Source organism: Leptosomus discolor, chromosome 5 (assembly GCF_034619465.1).
Source record: "Leptosomus discolor isolate bLepDis1 chromosome 5, bLepDis1.hap2, whole genome shotgun sequence".
Taxonomy (NCBI): Eukaryota; Metazoa; Chordata; class Aves; order Leptosomiformes; family Leptosomidae; genus Leptosomus; species Leptosomus discolor.
Window position 1 is genome coordinate 21,221,912 of NC_141395.1, and position 19,741 is coordinate 21,241,652.

At 36.4% G+C, this 19,741-nt stretch overlaps 1 protein-coding gene across 1 annotated transcript in view; it reads right to left on the reverse strand.

Annotated features, from left to right (window-relative positions):
• The window catches only part of LOC104350171 (sodium channel protein type 1 subunit alpha), a 70,448-nt gene that overhangs the window by 39,448 nt on the left and 11,259 nt on the right, over window positions 1-19,741 (reverse strand). Inside the window, exons 3-15 of the mRNA XM_086465647.1 lie at window positions 17,452-17,541; window positions 16,532-16,660; window positions 15,731-15,822; window positions 14,536-14,808; window positions 9,349-9,412; window positions 8,601-8,742; window positions 8,239-8,445; window positions 7,432-7,737; window positions 6,299-6,679; window positions 4,990-5,122; window positions 3,794-4,032; window positions 1,293-1,466; window positions 304-660 (exon numbers count right to left, since the gene is read on the reverse strand). Coding sequence (XP_086321773.1) covers window positions 304-660; window positions 1,293-1,466; window positions 3,794-4,032; window positions 4,990-5,122; window positions 6,299-6,679; window positions 7,432-7,737; window positions 8,239-8,445; window positions 8,601-8,742; window positions 9,349-9,412; window positions 14,536-14,808; window positions 15,731-15,822; window positions 16,532-16,660; window positions 17,452-17,541 — 2,587 coding nt within the window. The remainder of the gene's footprint in view (window positions 1-303; window positions 661-1,292; window positions 1,467-3,793; window positions 4,033-4,989; window positions 5,123-6,298; window positions 6,680-7,431; window positions 7,738-8,238; window positions 8,446-8,600; window positions 8,743-9,348; window positions 9,413-14,535; window positions 14,809-15,730; window positions 15,823-16,531; window positions 16,661-17,451; window positions 17,542-19,741) is intronic.

Below are 19,741 nucleotides of genomic sequence, written 5' to 3' on the forward strand. Positions count from 1 at the left end.
CTATAGTAAATAGTTTATAAAGAGCCCATAAACTAAAATTATTTGAAGCACAAAATATTTACAAAGAGCTAAAACACAAATTAAGAATGTGGCTAAGTGCTCACTCTAACATTCTCAGGCTTTTAATGTTGCAAAATACTTTCTTCTCAATCCAAAAAAGCTCTTAAGCTTAACTTTAATCATTGCTTGAAACCACCTGCGGAAAGTGCTTTGTTGAAGTAGAGCCAGAGCACTTTTAGTTCACTTCAGGACTGAGCCCACTCTATTGCCAAATAATTTTTTGCTGACGCTTTAATTACATACCACTAGGTTTCCAATCACCATGACCATCATGAAGACAGTAAGGCACATGGCTTGGCCAGCAACCTCCATGCAGTCCCACATCGTTTCTATCCATTCTCCACACAGCACTCGAAATACGATCAAAAAAGAGTGAAAAAAATCTTGCATGTGCCAGCGTGGAAGCACACAGTCACTTGCGATTTTGCAGACACATTCCTTGTAGTTTTTCCCAAACAGCTGCATCCCAACCACAGCGAAAATAAACACAATGATAGCCAGCACCAGGGTCAGATTCCCCAGAGCTCCCACAGAGTTACCAATAATCTTAATCAGCATATTTAATGTTGGCCAAGATTTTGCCAATTTGAAAACTCGTAACTGGAAGAAAAGAAAAATATTGTTAGGACAACCAGAAAGAAAGATGCAAAAATATTTTAATTTTTTTTTTTGGAAGGATGCTACTGCAGGATATGCCTTGAGTATGACTGTTCAGAGGGTATTTTCTTGTCTAAAAGCATGAGGATGGAAGGTGCATTCAATGAAACTTTATTAAGTTAGAGCTTGATATCCTCAAAGCATAGTTTTCACTGAAGGCCAAAGAAGCTTCCGGTCACATCAGATGCAATTTAAAATTTAGGGTTCATCTGTTAAAAGTATCTGGGCCAGTTTTCTACTGATATTTGTAGAGCAGATCTATTCTTGTGATGTCAATCGGAGCATAACACATCTAGTAAGTCATTTTGTTTCTGCGTAGCAGGATGTTTTGAATATGTATATACAACAAATACATTGGAAATAGGCCCAGAATACCCATTGCTATCTATTTGTCTGGATTTCTATTAATTCCCATTTAAGACAGTAAGATACCACAAGTAATAAGGATTTGTACTAATGAAAGATACATCAGGATCAGTATCATGGCAAACAGCAAGCAAACTTTTAAGGTAAAAAAAAAAAAAATATTTTAATGAAGCCCCATTGAAAAATCAGTGTGGTTGATGTATATTTACCAATCTGAATGATCGAAGAACTGAGAGTCCTTCCACATCTGCGAGACCAAGCTCAACCAAGCTAAGAGTTACAATAAAACCATCAAAAATATTCCAGCCTTCCTGGAAATAATAGTAAGGATCCATTGCAATTATCTTGAGAAACATTTCTGCTGTGAAGATTCCAGTGAAGACCTGAAATCAAAATGTAGTTTGTTATTTCATTGTGAAATATAATATTACAGATTTAACTGCTGTCTAGGTTTTTAATTCAAGAGACGTATCTGCAATGTCTTATCCAAAACTGACATTTAAAACAAGTTCAGTGTACTGCAGTGATTTATTATGCCCACCTTTGCTTAACAAGTGTCGCACAAACCAAGTAATTTTTTCCATTAATTAAATTTTATACTAAACAAATTACATAAACTACTGTATAATAACATTTATAATCGAATTTCAGCTCTATCAGGATATAGTCTTTCTCGTGTACTGTACAAATAATACCCTAATTTTGATTTTCTCAACATAAACCAGAATGCTTTCCAAGAAATTACGTGGTATAACATCTTTTTTGGTATAGTAATTATGGTATACAGCAGCATGAATGAGGCCAAATCTAAGACTCCAGAGGGGCATCTCCTTTGCTGGTATAACCTGCCATAATCCCATTCAGTTCAACAGAGATACAATTATTTCTACCAGATGGAGATCAACTGAGATACAACAATTTGCCAAAGCTGAGGATCTTCTAACTGTTTTGTCAGTAAGTTCAGTGAAGTTGATTGGCTCAATCACTTTGATGTCAGGAATGCATTTTAAACATGATATTGCTGGTAATTGATGGTTTCTCATCATGGGATACTACGCTGGAAGAGGTAGGAATCATATTTAGGAGCCACCAAGGTAGTGACCCTGAGTAACTTTGAGAGAAGTCTTAGAAGAATTTCCTGTAGGATAGGAATGTACTAAAGCCACTGTTAAAGGCTTCCTGAGCCCTGATCTGAAACACTTTGTGTCGTTTTTTTTTTGTTTGTTTTATTTTTGATAACCCATTTTCAAGAAAACTGAACAGAAAATGGGACAGCTAAAGAGAATAATCTAACTAGGATAATCAGGAGATGAACAAGAAGGGTCTGACTTGCTCTGCCTAGGAACACCAATGCTCAAGATAGATTTTATCAGAGTCTTTAAATACGTTCCAGATACAAACACAGGAGAGGGAACAGTTACTGCTTTTTAAGCTACAGGATTAGAACCACTGAGGAAGAGATAGGAATGAATAAATACAGTTTGAAACGCTGACTGAGGTTCCTAATGATCAGGATGGTGCAGTTCTCAAGGAGTTTTAAAGTGTGACTACTGGAGCAGGCAAACCCTGAGAGCTTCTATATTGCGGAAGGGTTTATGTCAGGAAGCCTAAGACTGGAAGAGTGTGGTGCTTATAGCCAGGTTCTTTCACACTGTCTTTGTAGTCAGATGTACACTCAGATTTACATGTCATTTTCTTGGTTGGAAAACAACCTATAAAATGCTACAGTATAAGGTTTTGCATTTTACTAGGAAACATATTCAGAGTTTCCCTTATTTTAAGTATATTAAAACCAGCTGTGCATTTATCTATTAGTTCTCCCTTCTAAATCCTGTAGTTAATTACATGATCTGAGATTTTTTCCTCATTATAAAACAAGGATTCTTAAAAATCCAATTATAAAAAATGAATTCTTAAAATAAGAGACAAAGTAGGACTGCAGCCACAGATACTTCTACGTGATCAAACCTGTCAGTTCAAAAGCACTGGAGCTACAAAAAATTAACTCCTGAATTTTTTAATAATTTATCTTTTTGAAGTAGAAGGGAGAAAATATAGATGACAATATGAGGAAAAGATATCTTACTAATAATCTGATGATAAAAAATATAAAAGCTACAAGAGGAAAAAGTACTGCAGGATATTTTTCATAGTTTTACATAAAACATATAAAGAAAACAATCCACATATCCACATAAAAAGTCTTTTACAGAAGAAAATTCTAGAAATGCTTTTGAGTGGCTGTTGTAGCTATTGTAAACCTGTGCTCAGGAAACACAGCAAGTAAAAACACATTCATAATTTAAAGATTTGCATTGTATTGATTGCAAAAGTAACAATGTTTATTTGCATAGTGTCTTTTTCATGGAAGTCATGCATTTCCTGGTTTAGTAGTTAAGATAAATCAACCTCTGTTTAAGATGGACTTTACTTAATGGCATTGGTGCCATTTTTTTAATTTTTAATTTGGCTTTGCAGAACACTGCAGTATATTGATTTTACAGTATCCTAAGTTACATGAGCCAGGGTTGACAGTGAAATTTCAAAGAAAAAAAAAAAGTTCTGATAGTCATATCTGGAGGCTAATAAATGTCCAATAAATCTGCTTTCTAATGAATAAAAAACCCCACAACAACCTGTTAAAACTCCTTTCAGTTATTTCAGACATAGTTCCTTGCAAGTCATGAACATGTAAAACTAACAGACTTACCAGATTTCCAACTGACAGTACGTTATTGAATTCATCAGTCATTGGATAATGTTCCATAGCCATAAAGAGTGTATTTAAAACAATGCAAATTGTAATAGCCAGGTCAACAAATGGGTCCATTACCACTAAGTTGACAATATGTTTTACTTTTAACCAATGCGGACTGCAGTCCCAGATCAAGAAAATATTTGCAAATTTATACCAACATGGTGGGCATTTCTGTCTTGATTCTTCAAGTTCTGTGGGAAAAAAGAGTTCATACAGGTAACTACGTGATTGCTCTAACATTCCCTAATCCAATATGAATTGTACCAGTCAAGTTGTCAATCTGTACTGGTACCAATTAACCTCCTATAAGCCATTTTTTACAGGACTGTTGTAGTTTAACCCCTGCCACCAACTAAGCAGCTGCTTGCTTGACGTGGGGCATGAACCCACGACCCTGGGATTAAGAGTCCCATGCTCCACTGACAAGGACTTTTCAAGAAGGTCTTTAAAAATTGCTGTCAAATGTGATTATTTTGTTCAGAGCTTATCTATCAAGCACAAAGTCTTTGTTTTCCAAACACTACGCCTATCAGTATCGATTTATGCAGACTTGTATTATGTATTTAATTGTTCCTTGATTACACTTCAGCCTGTTCCTCCCACTTACTGTTCCGTTATGTAAATGTTTTTATTTTGAAATTTGTGCTGTTTAGGTAAAAATTTTCAGTACAATTTTCATTCCTTGTTCAAGGAAAAAATTTTTTTAGCACCTAGAACCTCTTTAAGTGGTACTTCTTTAACTGAATAAATATAACTTCTCAAAATATGTATCTATTTTAACAATGGTTGCATATATTTGAAAAATGTTCAGTGGCATTTTTGTGTCCAATAATGTATTTTTAATTATATATGTAAGCATTCACTCAATTATGTCCATCAAACATAACTCTGTAGTTTTGATGGCCACATGAGGTAGATGGTGGCAAAACAATGAGATAGAAGTGCTTACTTACGTAATAACTTTAATGTTTACTTATGTAATAACCTTAATGAATAAAGAGCTTTGAGTTTACTGATAAACATGTGTCAGTATGTGAGATGGTATCTATTAATGAAGCTATTTTAAATCGGTTTTTAAGTTTAAACTCAAATTTTCAGAAGTCCATTGAAAAACAGGTATTAAATATTAAGCTATGCATAGCACACACCTTCCACAGTGTTTGTGAGGATGCTAGCAATACTCATGGCTCTTTCCCTTAAAGCCGGATCTTCCAAGAAGTCCACAGAAACGTGAAAAGAGCTTGATATTCTCTTCCTCATTTCTGTTTCTGTAGTGGTGCCCTATACAGAGAACAATAACAGGTGAGACCATGTTGGAGAAATAAGATAAACAAATACTATATAGAACCCTGTTATTAATGTCTTAGCTTGAATACGTGCTTCGTGCACTTCCGTTTTTATCATGTCAGCCTTTTATTACTTTTTAGTATCTTTTAAATAATTCAAAAAAGGTGAGGCAATAGTTACTCTTCAAGACTGAGAGAGAGTTTGTTTACTTAACTTTTGCATTTCTTTCCTTCAAGCTATGAAAAATTATTTAAACAAATGGAAAAGCATTGAGTTAAAAAATATTGTATAAAATTTTTGCAAACTGTAATTTTTTTCTTTGCTCCTGCTGCCAGAATAGTCTAGGTTTTGTAATATAATAGGTTTTTTCCCTTAGGCAAACTGTAGAAAGTAAGAAAAGTCTGACTTCCTCATGCTTCCTCATGCTAGTATTTTTTAGTAATGTGAGTAGGCAACTTAGAACTAAGCAAGAAATTTCTTTGAGACATCTTCTCTTACCTTATATATGGTTAGAAAATGACAGCAATATCTGCTGTGCAAATGTCCACACAGACATTTGTATTTTTGGAAGTGTGTATTGAAATGTGATCTTCCAATGAACTATTTGTTATCTATACTACAGAACTCCACTAGCAATGGATGGAAAACACGTAAGAATGAGAAATAATTGTCAAAAAAGAGTTCACAACGCCCTTACATTTTTACAGGGCTGATAAGGAGGAATGTTATCAAAATTAACAAATGATGCTAATTTTGATAGAGTGGTAATAGCAGCATCATATTTACTGAAGTTATATGATAACATTTGTGTATACTATTTTCAATTGTATAGTAACTATGATTTTGCAGACCATAGCCAGATGGACCTTTAGATCAGCAAAAGTATAGCACAGAAATACAGTAAAGCATAGTGCTTTCATGAATGTTAAGTTAATATTTTATTACTTGGAAACCGCAAATTGCATTTGTTAGTTATGAGAATATTTGTAGATAAATGCTTAGGTTGCAAACCCATCTTAGCTGTTTTATTTATTAAAGATTTTACAAGATGCAGGAGCATTCACAGCTTCACCAACCAGGAAGCATTGCCAAGGGTTCCATTCTGTAGAAAACACTGGCTGGTGCAGTAAGAAAAGGCCACGATGCCTAAGCTATTTAAAACTTTCTTACATTGTCATCAGTAGCTGGTTTATCTATTATCACCTCTGGCAGAAGCTGTCCAACAGGCGATGTAGGAACTGATGGTCCACCAACCAGGGAAACCACCCCATTGCAATCCACAGTACTGTGCATCTTCCCATTCACTGGAAACACTGCCAGCATCCTGGATGACCTACTGGCCTGACTAATGTTACTGTTGCGCCGTTCACCGTGTCTGCGTGGCACAAAGAGAGAATCTCTTCTGCTATCATTGTCTTCAAAGGTGCTGTGCTCATCATCAGCAAAGTCATTTTCTGATCCTATGTCCTTTGCTCGACCTCTGAAGCTGAAAAGACTTGTTCTGCTGTTGCGCCGTGGGGAAAACAGGGAGCCGCGAATGCTCAGCAAAGACTGTAGGCGAATAAAACTGTGATTATTAGCTGAAACCTTCAAACTTAGCATTGCTATTAGGCTAGCATAGGGGTTTTTCTTCTTAAATGAGAGCAACATTTTTTCCCAGAAGCTAAATGCTGCTGTGAAATTTTTCTGTGTATTTCATTATGTATATATTTTGCAGATAGAAATACCACTGTTTGTGGATTCTTAAGACAAAACCAATTTTGAGAAACACTCCTTTCTCCTAATGTCAGAGTTGCTGAGTAGACTAGTTGCACAGCTAGTCCTTCAAGACCATTGCACAACGCCCATCATGAAAAAAAGGGAGTCTATACATGCATATTCTTTCATGTATGCAGCATCCTGCACATATTGAACCAACCTCCAAACATTGGTGTGGGAGGAAAATATGAGGCTATCACGATGGAAAAATACGTAGCATTTTAATAAGTCTAGATAATATATAATCACTCTAGAAAAACCCCATATAATCAATCAGAGAATATTTTAATACGATTTTTAAACAATCCTATTACACAAATAGAGATATAAGGTTACACTTAATTCTCTGTGGTTTTTTACAAGACAATCTAGGAGCTACAGTACTTTCTCTCAAGCACTAGCAACAATAATAAACTTTAATGAAACTCTCAGTGTTTCCACTCTTTAGGCAGTAGGGTCATATTACCAGGAAGACTAGAGTAGTTTTGTAACAGCCTATGATGCTTTAAATGTATGCTTCTACTAAAAATAACTATATGCAATACCTGATGTGGAGAAGAATATTTCTTTTCATATGTCAGTCTATTGCCTTCAATAGATAATCTGAAACCTTTCCTTCTGATGCTGTCTTCTGATTCAGACTTGTGAAATTCATCTTCATCTTTTTCCTCTCCTCCAGACTGTTCTTTCTGTTTTCTTTTTTTCCTTCTATTTCTCCTCTCCTTTGCACTTTTTGAGCTCAATTTTGATGCCTCTGAGGAGCTTTCTGAGACCCCTCCTCCTTCTCCACCAGCACTGGGCTCCCTGGACTCCGCAGATGCTGTTACTGCTGCTGCTGCCACCGCTGCTGCCTGCCATATTGCAAAATGAATTTGTGTCACTGAGTAAACCATTACATCTTTTTTTCTTTTTTTTTTTTTTTTTTTTTTAAATTTATTTCTACAGAATTTCTAGTCCAAATGCCCTGGATCTTAACATTTTCCAAAGGATATTCTGTCCCTAATTTTCTCCTATTTTTGTTACTCAGTCGACTCAAGATACGTATTGGTCATAGCCTTCTTCCATCTTTCATGAGTAAAAGTCTAACATGTACAAGTTTAACAGACTGTTTAATTACATTAGACTAAGAAAAACATAATTAATAATATGTACCTAGTTTTGAATATTCCTTCTTGATTATGGCTGGGTCATTCACTGTACATCTTTAATGCAGAATAGAAAATCTCTGAGCTAGATCTGTTTTTGAAAGCCCAACAGGGTGTTTTATAATTCCAAATTCAGAAAGCAGAAGATGAATATCTGTAGTAAAATTACTTCCATACACTTCTGCAGTATTACACTATAAATTATACCTGAGCTGCTTCCTGTTGCTTCTTCAGTTGTTCCAGCATCTGTTGAAATTCTGCCTCTTTCTGTTCTGCTTCTTCCATGGTTGCTTGATTCTGTTCTTCGTAGGCCATAGCAACCACAGCCAGGATCAAGTTGATCAGGTAGAAAGAACCCAGAAAAATCACCAGAACGAAAAATATCATGTATGTTTTCCCAGCAGCACGCAGTGTCTGGAAATGAGAATATATTTGTAAGCAAGAACAGGTTAACAAAAGTTCTGTCTTTCATATTGTTAAAATTAAGGTAATATGAGAAAATTGATTTTAGGCCTCTTGCAATATTCGTACAAACATATTTAGTGTATTTTGCATTAAAAAATTCTCACCAATTGATAAAGGTTTTCCCAGAAGTCTTGAGTCATCAAGCGAAATAGTGACAAAAAAGCCCAGCTGAAGGTGTCAAAACTTGTGTAGCCATAATTGGGGTTTCTACCAGCTTTCACGCAGGTATATCCTTCTGGGCACTGCCTACAAAGAGAAACAGGGTGTTACCTTACAGAGTTATTTTAATATTATCACCCGAAATGTCCAGGAGAAGATTTGGATTAGAAAGAGGATTTTTCTTTAGTTAATCAGACTAGAAAAAATAGGTCTTGTGATTTTTGAAAGAAAATTATTTTAAAGTATGCTAGAAAAATGAAGCATCAAAAATTAGTATCAAAAGTTTAATCTAAGCTTCTAAAACATAATATTCCAAATAATTTCTTTAATTATTACTGTTGTAATGTTAATGTCAATGTCAGTGTTTTCTACTGTCTAAGCCTGTTAGTACTCATATGAGCAGCTGGAAGCGCAAAATAACATGTTTTCCAGCTGCTGTGTCTGTTGCTTCTCATCCAGGCAGGAGCTACACTAATACCGAATTACTGGTACATTCATGCAAAAACTAAGCTCATCTAACCAACCCACTGAGCTCTAACCAGGATCCCAAAATGTCAGTCCAGTGTAAGATCCTAGTATTTCTTATGTGAAAGAAAGTGGTCACTCAAAATACAGACCCCCTCCAACTGCCCATCTAAAGAACATGGATCTAATTTGTACACAGTGCAATAATAGGATGAAATTTGGTCTTACCCAGCATCAGAACTATTTCCACAAAGTAGAGCATCATTTTGCCCTTCCAGAAAATAGAAGTGACCTGTTTAGAAAATAATTTTTAGAACATTATTAGATGCTGAATATCTAAGTTTTCTTACAGCTCTATGAAATAAATAGTCCTGTTCTAAAAGTGCTAAGATGATCTCAGATGCATTTTTTTAAAAGCAGTGTTATTTTTTCAGCAATGTTATGGGTGCCTACACACTGCAATTAACCCTGGTATTAGTATGAAAGCCCTGGTATACATCTAAATTCAACTTGGACAGAATAACTACAACAGTCACTGACTTGTGTAGGTAGGATTTTAGAAGTATATAATGAAATTATTTATCACCTTAGGAAAGAAAAATTAAGTAAGTTCCATGAAATTGCCCTGTAGCAAACCATCCCATAATCTGTATAGTAAACCTGTTTTTAGAGGACATTTTAGATAGTTTAAACAACAAAGACATTGACCAGTCTATTATTAGAAGAATAAAGAGGTGATGCGCAAAACATTGTGCTTATTAAGACTCACTTTGACTATATCCTTGAGAAGTGCTTTTCTTTTTTGCCTCAAAGCAGATGCCTACAGTTGCTAAGCCCTAAATTTTGGAAGAATTACCACAGGAGGATCTTCTTCCTGTAGTAACAATCTCCCATTTGGTCACAGGCTTAAGGATACAATTTCTGCAGCGCCAGACCACGTAGCCCAGAATCCCATTTCTGACGGAGACCAAAGCATTGCCTCAGGATGTCTGTAAGGACAGGGCAGGGACATGGGGATACTCCCCTGAGCGCCTCCCCAGCTTCCAGTACTTCTGAAGCACAGAAGCTTTGGGTTAAGGTGGTACCTTTTTTGCTCCCCGAGAAGATTTAAACCCCTCATTGGATTTCTTTTCCATTGAACTGGCCTGTTAGATTCACTTAAAATGATCTCATTTGAAATGCTACCGGAACAGCTGCGTTTAAACTTGACTGTGTCTGTGCTGCCCAAGCAGGGTTACTGCAGAAGCTAATGAATTCTGAGTCTGAGGAGGTGTCACAAGCTACTGGCTCAGCACATTGATTTGCTGCAGGAGAGACATGGTACCCTGGCCAGCTGCATTGCTCCACCCTGTGACCGAAATTCACCATTTGGAAAAGTTTGGTTTTAAGCTGTGTGTAGATCTTGTTCTGACATGCTGTGAAGGACTCTGTTTCAGTGCCTGATGATACACTTGTGTCTTACAGTGCACAGCCTTCTGTACTGTGCAAAGTGCACAGCGCAACCCTGTGTGTGGCCGCTGTCATTCTGGGCTGGTATGCATTGCAGAACTGCACTGTGCTGAAACACAGCTGTAAAGTTAGCTGATGTGATGCTGACCCTCATGAAGCAAATCTTATTCTGCATTATGTCAGCTAATCATGATTAAAACATGCTGGAACATAACAGCTGCTTGGGAAGAACGCAAACCTGATCTGATATAGTTTACACGGAGCAGTCAGTCATGATCAGTACTGCATCAGCTGAGCTGAACTGCTAAAATAGGGTCTCTGTTCAAGTTATGTGTTCAGACAAGATGTGCCCTGTAAGCATGCTATACTTGCCAGCTCCACAGGAAATAACAGCCATGCAGGCTTTCTCTAAGAGCACTGATACAACCGTGACAAATGTTCAAAATACTGTCACGATAGGAACATCACAAGCTGAGTGGTATAAGCATGTGTCCCTAAGTAGATGCAAAATTCTGAATTGTATTTTACCAAAGTAACATGAAAAGTCCCTCACTACATCAGAGGTACGTGTTTGGCTCCCCTTTATTTGATTGGGAAATAGGAAAAAAATCCCTGGTAGGTGAGCACTACACTTCAAGGGAATTTACAGTTTGAGTAAACCTAGGGTAATGACTGAGAATAATTGTTATTTTACAAAACAGATTGAGAGATGTTATATCCCACAAAAAAATTGCTTATGGCAAGCTTGTCAAGATAAACTTAGACTTATCTAGTATTAAGTTTATCAAATTTGCTATCTTGGAAGAAGACAAAAGAAAAAAAAAAAAAAAGTGCTTGACTCACTAATGCCAGGAGTGCTTACATAAAGTCTCTAAATAGTGTTTCCAAAAATGAGCTCAGTGGCAAAACTAGGGCTTACATGTTTTTTTTTGCATAGTATACACAACTACTGGCATAAAAACTTTTATAATTCCTACTATAGACAATGCCATTGCACTGCTCTGATCTCCACCTAAGTCCCTTCTTACTGCCCTGTGACACAGCTGGTTCAAGAATTCATTTCTGTATCCTGTCTGCCCACCTGTAAAAAGAGAGCAGGAAGCTGTGAGAAGATAATTTTTCTCTTTAAAACTGCTGGTAAGCAAGGACAAGCTTATTAACTTCACGTAAGATTCATAATTTCATTATAAATGTCATAATACATATGAAATCCTGTGTAAATATACCAAAGGTTCAAGCAGTCATTCTATAAAGTACTTTCTGTGACTAATTCAATTCACCTTTGTTTTTTAGGGGGCTTCAGGTCTTCTTTAAATCAAATTAAATCAGAGCTGGAGTTTATAGATTCTTTGTTAAAGAGACAGGAAATGATGTTTGACTTGAAGTCTAGGTCTTCATTAGGAGACTTTGCTTAGACTTTGTTATAGCCTGTGGCGTGGGATCTCCATGAAATCACATGTTCAAGTAAAGTGAGCTTCATAAAAAATTGTATCTGGATTTAACACGTACAGATGGAAATCCATCATAGTCATTGACCAGCTGTGTGATCAGTTAGATGCTGTCTTACTTCTATTCGAAATTTGTCTGGCTTTGACTTGCAGCTACTGAACCTGTTATATCATTTCGTGCTAGATCAAAGATATGTCTATGATGAAATTTCTCTTCCCCATGAGGTTTTCCTCAACTGTGATCAAATCATCCCTTAAACCTCCTCTTTGATATGCTAAGTAGCTTGAGCTCCTGGTCTATCTTGGTATAAAGCATGTTTTCCAAAACTTTAATCATTCTTTTCTGAATATCCTCCAATTTTTCAACATTCTATCTGAACTGAACTTTATACAGTATTCCAGTAGCAACTGCAGTACTGCAAACAGGGGTAATACTGCCTTCCTGGTCAATAATTTATTTGCGTGAACAGCATACTATTTAGCTTTTTGGCTGCAGAGTTTTAGCCTTAATTTGTCAGAGTCCTGGCTGCCCCACAGAGCCTTAGGTGCCTTGGCCTTTCTATTGCAAAGGGCTTTCCCATTGCATTTCTATATCCTACCTTTCAGTTGCAGCTCTGCAACATTTCACATAAGCTGCTGTGCCAGTGTTTTCCAGAGACCCTCTGCCACTATTTTCCCTTTTTCTCATGCTGGTTTTTGTGTTGCTTTTATTCTCATGACGTTACTCCTGCAAACGTGTTATCATTGCAGCAGGTACTCATGGGAAGCAGTTGTCTCTGGTCATCCCTCTTTTCCCCCTTTTTCCTGCTCCTTGCTTTAAGTTTGTATTAGGTGACCTAATAACACACATATGTGAGCTTAAAAGCCAACCAGACTGATCAAAGTGTGTTCCAATTAGTGCTAATAGCACTGTAAGCAGGAACAACCCATAGGGAGTTTGAGGAGATGCTAATGAAAAACATATGGTTGCTATGGGAAAAGTATTGCAGAGTGATCACCACTGCACTGGAAAGGATACCCAGGGGAGGAGACTCACCTGGGGACCCCACCACTTTTCTTCACAGATGGTCACTGTAGTCAGTTTTCCCTTTCCCTTTTCTTTCCCCTCTCTTCCTTTTAGTTCTTATTTTTCTCCAAATGTAACTTTCACTGTTAATGAGAATGTATGCCATCAGCTACAGCCTTTATGCACATGAACCTGTTCCAACATGAATTGTGCAGTGCTGATTTTTAGGATAGGGAGCTTAGGTTTGTAACCTCACATCTAACTGTACTGAAATGCATTTCTTTTTTCTCAGTTTGCCAGACTGCTCTGTATCAGTAAAAGCAGTTGGAAAATCATACTTTGGGAAATTAATCAAAATGGAAAGATGCATCAAAACAACTTCTAAAGAGGTTTGTCTGAGATTGCTGCTATTTAAAGTTTTAACTAATCTGCATGATGGAAGAATGCTTATCAAAATTTGCAAATTGTAAGGATGGTGCTGAGTTCGAGGAAACAATTACAATTTAAAAGATCCAGGGCAGTTGAAGAGATGGTCTGAAAAAATAGGGTGCTGTTTGGTCCAGAGCTATGAACTGTGCAAATGAGGTAAACTCAATGAGGTAAAAATCTGTAAAATTCAGAAGCAGGTAGACCACAAACTGAACAGGATTTAACCATGTTACTGTTGTAAACAATGGCAAGCCCTAGCCTAGGATATACAAAAGAGAAGTATAAGTTACTATGCTACCCCATAATCCTTCTTCTCTACTTAATATGCCTCACGTGGAGGAGAAATACCTAGATGTGGGTACAGCACTTTAAGAAGGATGTTTACAAACAAGAAAAGATCCAGATGAGAGATCAAGATCTAGAAAATAAATTGTAGAAGAAAAAGGGTAATGATCTGGGTTGCTTTGCATACAAAAAGAAGACTGAAAGAGGAGAGGACAAGGCATGGCAACATAAGAATAATCTCTAAATACTTCAGAGACAGCGATCAATGATAGGGACTCATTTGGTTTTCATGCATGTGGTGAAGTTGGTAAGAACAATGAGCTTAAATTGCACCAGAAAAATTTGTTAGATGTTAAAACCCCACCCTTTCTAATAATAAGGGTAGTGAAGCACAAGAATGGATAGATAGTGAAAATACTGAATGTCCCTGAATGTCAGAAGTCTCTGACATCTGTCAAAAATGACATAGCAGTTTGTTGCTCTGCAAGCCTCTTGCTTTGGAGTATTGGAATGGAAAATCTTTAAGACTATTAAGTAGTTTTAAGAACTGCTTTGGACCTCTTTCTGTCTCAGGGGAGATGTGGATTTGGCAGAGGGAGCTGAGAAAAGGACTTGTATCAAGCAGAGGGACCATGTTCCTTGTTCCCTCTTCTATGCCAGCCTTTGGAGCAGATCTATGAGAGAGTGAAAACACTTCTGCTCTCTCTTAAATAAGTGCATCATCCCTTCCCCTCCTTATTTCTAAGAACTGGGTCAGCCAGAAATCACTTCAATAACAATTCTGCTGACACTACTTACTTTCATCTTCAATGTACCCCTTCCAGTCAAATGGAGTCACTGTTGAATTAACCAATGTACCATTTTCACCTATGGAGCTGTTTAGCTGGGAAGTAATATTTGTTTCCAAAGTAAAATTGTCTGGAGGCCACTGCAGGCATTTATTCCTCAAGTTGCCCATGAACAGCTGCAGCCCTATTAGTGCAAATACACTCAGGCAAAACACAGTGAGGATCATAACATCCGAGAGCTTCTTCACAGACTGAATTAGGGCTCCCACAATAGTCTTCAAGCCTGCAAATGCAAAGGAATTTTTATTCTGATGTTCAAAACTTTTTTAAAGCATAAAAATGACAGTGTCTCCCAGTAAAGTTATAAATGTCATGCAGAAGCCCAAATAAATGATTGTAATGTCTGTGAATAACATCTTTGTGAAGAGCTTTTTCACTTGTGAAAATGAATAAATAGCTGAAATTTATGTCTGTTTGAAACCGTGAATGGAATGAGTTGCGTATATTTTAAAACACTTGTTTTAATGCTAAAACAAGTGACTTCTTTTTTTTTTTACTCATGCTGTACGTGAATCTCAGATAAAAGTCTTCTTTCCTTTTATTTGTCAATACCTCTTGCCCCAAACCTTTGCTACTATCAGTTTTATAACATACTAGATTTAGAAGACAGTAGTAAAAAGCCTGTTCAACAATAACTAGGATTAAAATTTAATGCTATAAAACTGGAGATGGTTTGGAAAAATCATAGCATTTTAAGATAATAAATCCCCCATGCAATGCCCATGCTATACTTTATTATCTTATTCCTTCATCTTCTTACTAAGTCAACATTTCAAACAGTTCTGTTTTTTAGACACAGATATTCACAACAAATACCACATAACATCATGTAGGTAAGATACACATGGGTAAGAAAACTTCAGGGTTACTGATATTCGTTGAATGTGGAGAAGAAAGCTTGACATCATACGATGCAAACCACACACACTGTGTACTGCAATGTCTCATGCAAGAATCTGTTAAACTCAAAGGCTGATTTCAAAAGGAAAGAGCTCATGTTAAAAAGCAATGAATCAGAGATTTCAGTGAATTCTAATATCTTCCGATTCCTGCTTTTTTTGTGGAAAGAAATAAGACATGTTTAAAAAATATGAATTCTGTTTTAGTGAATTAAAGTCAGCCTCAGTGTTTAACCTAGCTCTCACCTGGAATGACTGATATTGTTTTCAAAGCTCGGAGAACTCTGAATGTTCTCAACGCTGAGACATTGCCCAGGTCCACAAACTCTGTCACATATCTGTAATAGGGGAGTTCACACACAAACACAATGACAGGATAAAAAGGAACAGTTGGGAGGTACAAGGGGCCTAACGCCTTACACCAGTTACTTCTTACCTGGAATTACAGAAATAGTTTTCAAAGCTCTCAATACTCTGAAAGTTCGAAGAGCTGAAACATTGCCTAGGTTTACAAATTCTGTTACATACCTGTAGGATTAAATCACAGTTATTCAGAATTTACGCAAAGTTTATGCTACTTACTTGGGTCTTTCATCAAGACCACTTCGGTGTTTTTAGCAAAAAATTAAATAGCAACAGTCAGAGGTTTACCTTCACTGCAGTGTGCCTTGCATTAATATGCTTTCAGAGCCTTCAGTTAAATTAAATGTCTCTGAAGTGAATCACAGTGATTTAACTTTGAAAGCCTAAAATTTATCTAGACTAGATTGGCAAGTTTGGAGAATGAAGTCAAAGGGATGCTCCTCTTCTGCTCAGAGAAAAAAAATGCAGGACATGAAATTAGCCTCTCTAATACTAGCTCTACTAATGGCTTCTGCAGTATTTATTTTTACATCAAAATACACATATTGGAATGTGAAAACTGTTTTAAACAAAAGTAAATCCATACAAGAATTTCCTTTTAATGAAATTGATATATATTGATACTAATTTCATGCCCTTTTTGCCCTTCACTTGCAAAGAAAAAGCAAAAAACCAAAAACTTACGCAAAGGTAATGACAGTGAAATCAAGCCAGTTCCATGGATCTCGAAGAAAAGTAAAATCTTCTAAGCAAAAGCCCCTTGCAATGATTTTTATGAGTGACTCAAACGTATAAATTCCAGTGAATGTATACCTGGAAAATACAGGAGAATTTAATCAAAGTAAGTAGCAACATTTTACATTGGTATTCTGATAGAAACCTGATGATCAAATGAAAGAGGTTTTTTATTTCAAAACTGGAAAAGAAATACAGTAAATAAGCAATTTCTTCTTAAATGCATTATATTAACCATACATACTTGTGTATCTACATTAGTTGTGACACGCTGTCACAGTCCTGATCTCATAGATAAATCAAAATAAATAAATCCATTAAATAAATTACATATATTAAAAAATTACTGATGACAGTTTAAAAGTATACAACACTAGATCTATTACTGTTAAACAAGAAAGTTGTGAGCATAAGTTACTGGATACAGTCTGACTCACTGACACCTGAACCACCTGGAATTACCTCTAAAAAGAGAAGAATGCAAGCACACACTGAATTCTCACGATAGGAATACTTTTGCTTATATGCTGTCTTTAACTGGCATGTACAAACAGATAGCCATGGTTCTGCTATTAACACAGTGGTGTAAAGGAGTAGTAAAAACATTGGGTAGATGATAAACCATGAAGATGAGAGAAAACTAGTGGAATCTCGGTAGAACACTATCTCTAAACAACTCTAATTTTTTCTACCCAATCATTCTACTAGAAGGAGATTTAAATAATTATTCAACATTTCTACATAGCTTAGGGAGGAAATAGTAGTAGTGTCTTATGATACCTCCTGCCAACACACACGACTGCAGTTACTGGCATGCTGACTCCTAGAGGAACAGTCAAAGATATCTTTAAATAACATACACAACTTACTCTACATTCTTTGTCCAGTCTGGAGGGTTACTCATGGTCATAAATACACAGTTGGTCAAAATAGTGCACATGATAAGCATGCTGAATAATGTAGATATAGTTAAGGAAAAAACAATAGTAATTCATACAAAATCACATCAGCCGTATAGCTTAAGCACAGTAAAATATTGACACTTACATAAATCTTTCAGAATTTGGTAAACATTGCATATCGATTTTGCTTAACCAGGTAGTTTTCACTTTAGCACATTAAACTTTAATATTGGTCTTGATTTGTTGGTGTCCTGATGTTGATTTGTTGATGTTCTCATGTTTTGTTTTCAGCTGGTACTGAGAGCTGAGTAACAGCCAAAACCAAAATAACTTGCAGAAAAGTACTATTTTACCTAAGTACCAGATGTGGGTGAATAAGCATTCATCTTTCACTTCTACAGTTTTGGTACTGAACTCAACAGCTGGCATATGCAAGGTAAAAAAAGTTCATCCTATTTACCATGAATCAGAGAACTCTAGAGAAAGCACATACCACCCCAGCACCCAGCACAGCCAGTCTGTCAAAAACAGAACAAAACACTGAATACTGTTTTTAATTGCTGAAGTGATGGTATTCCATGTTTCCCTACCACTATCTTGACGGCATGTGCTTCAGTCAGTGAAACTGAAGTCCACAGAGAGCTCACAGATTAAGGTGAATAATTTTCCAATATTATTTGTGGGCAATCTCAAAACATGTTAGCAGCAAAAGAAACATCTCTTATTCTACCAATGCTGTAATTTGAAAAAGGTTCAATAGTACCTTGTGGTCAATTCCTTGAAAAGCATGGAAAGCTGGTGAAGGTTAGAATGAAAATTAATTTTTATTTAGAGTTCCAGCAAGGAACACTTAGGCATTCTGAGACTATGAAACTGAGACTAATAGCTCAAAGGGGCTTGTGGTAGGGAGGTGGGACAGTTCACTGAGACTTCATTACACCCAATACGATGTGTTTGGTTTACAAGATCACTGGCTCTACAAACAATGCAGTGCTTCCCTTTTCGTGGCAATAAAGTAAATTAGATTATTCAGACGTTTGGAAATACTGAAGCAATCAAACTAGACCAAAATCTGACCCGAAATGGCCACATGATGGCAGCAAAAAATAAGAACCTCTACACCTTTATGCCACATAGTTCACTCAAATTTTTCCTCTAGTCATCTCTCTAAACGATTTGTTCGTTAAAAACAGTTGCATCACCATACTGGCAAAGAAGCTAGCTTAAACTGAAGAAAACCCTTTACAGATAAACTTGTATATAGGAGACCAGGATTTTTAATTTTTTTTTTCCCCCTTTAATCAAGTAGATAGCACTTTGTTGTTTGGGGTATATTTTTATATTATATATTTATATATATATATTTATATATATTTTTATATATATATATTTTTATATATTTGGGGTATATTTTTATGCAATGGACAAACACGCCTCCTCAAAACCCAATCCTTCACTCTAAGTGAAGGAGGAATAAAAGAAGTAACATCTCAGCCTAAACTTTGCAGAAAAATGGTGCAAACATTAAGATCATTTCTTATAGCTCCTGAACAATTCAAACTTTAGCATATATTTTCAAGTAAACATTCAAATCGCAGGGAAGGATTTAGCTGCCTGATTCCTATAGACAGGTGGGTGATCTTTGTCTAAATACTGTACCAAGCAGTGGATATTGTGGTATCTTTCATTAAGTGACTTAATTTGTTTTGAAGATCATGCTGTCACACAAGCTCTGTACAGTAAATGTCGTTGTTCAGTGGCTTAGAATAAGTGATTAGAATGCCTTACAATGCTTTTCCTCACAGTCCACAGACAGCCTTAAAGAGTCTGACTTAAGATAATTGGGAAACTCTTTTAAATAAAGAGAATCCATTTTTGTAGTTGATAAACTTGGAGATGCCTGGCTGCAGCTTCAATAGTCTCATGAAACAGTTAAAGAAGAGGAATGTCCTCTTAGGAGAGCTGAGGTTTTATCCCTATGCAGTGTATTATGTGTTTCCAGCTAGGTATCATTCTTAACAAATGCCACAATACAAACGCAACGAAGATCCTTGCACATTGCTCATTCTGTACATAACTTGCCACATCTGTGAGCTGCATGGCTGAAGTGCTGCTCACTCTCCAAGGGAGCAGACACTCAATAATGGCTAACATTCTTTGAAATACAAACTCTGGCCATGCTTTCCCTTATGGGAATCTCAAGCATAACTGACACGTTCAATGTCTGTGCCTCTCTTCCTTCTTCTTCCACATTTTG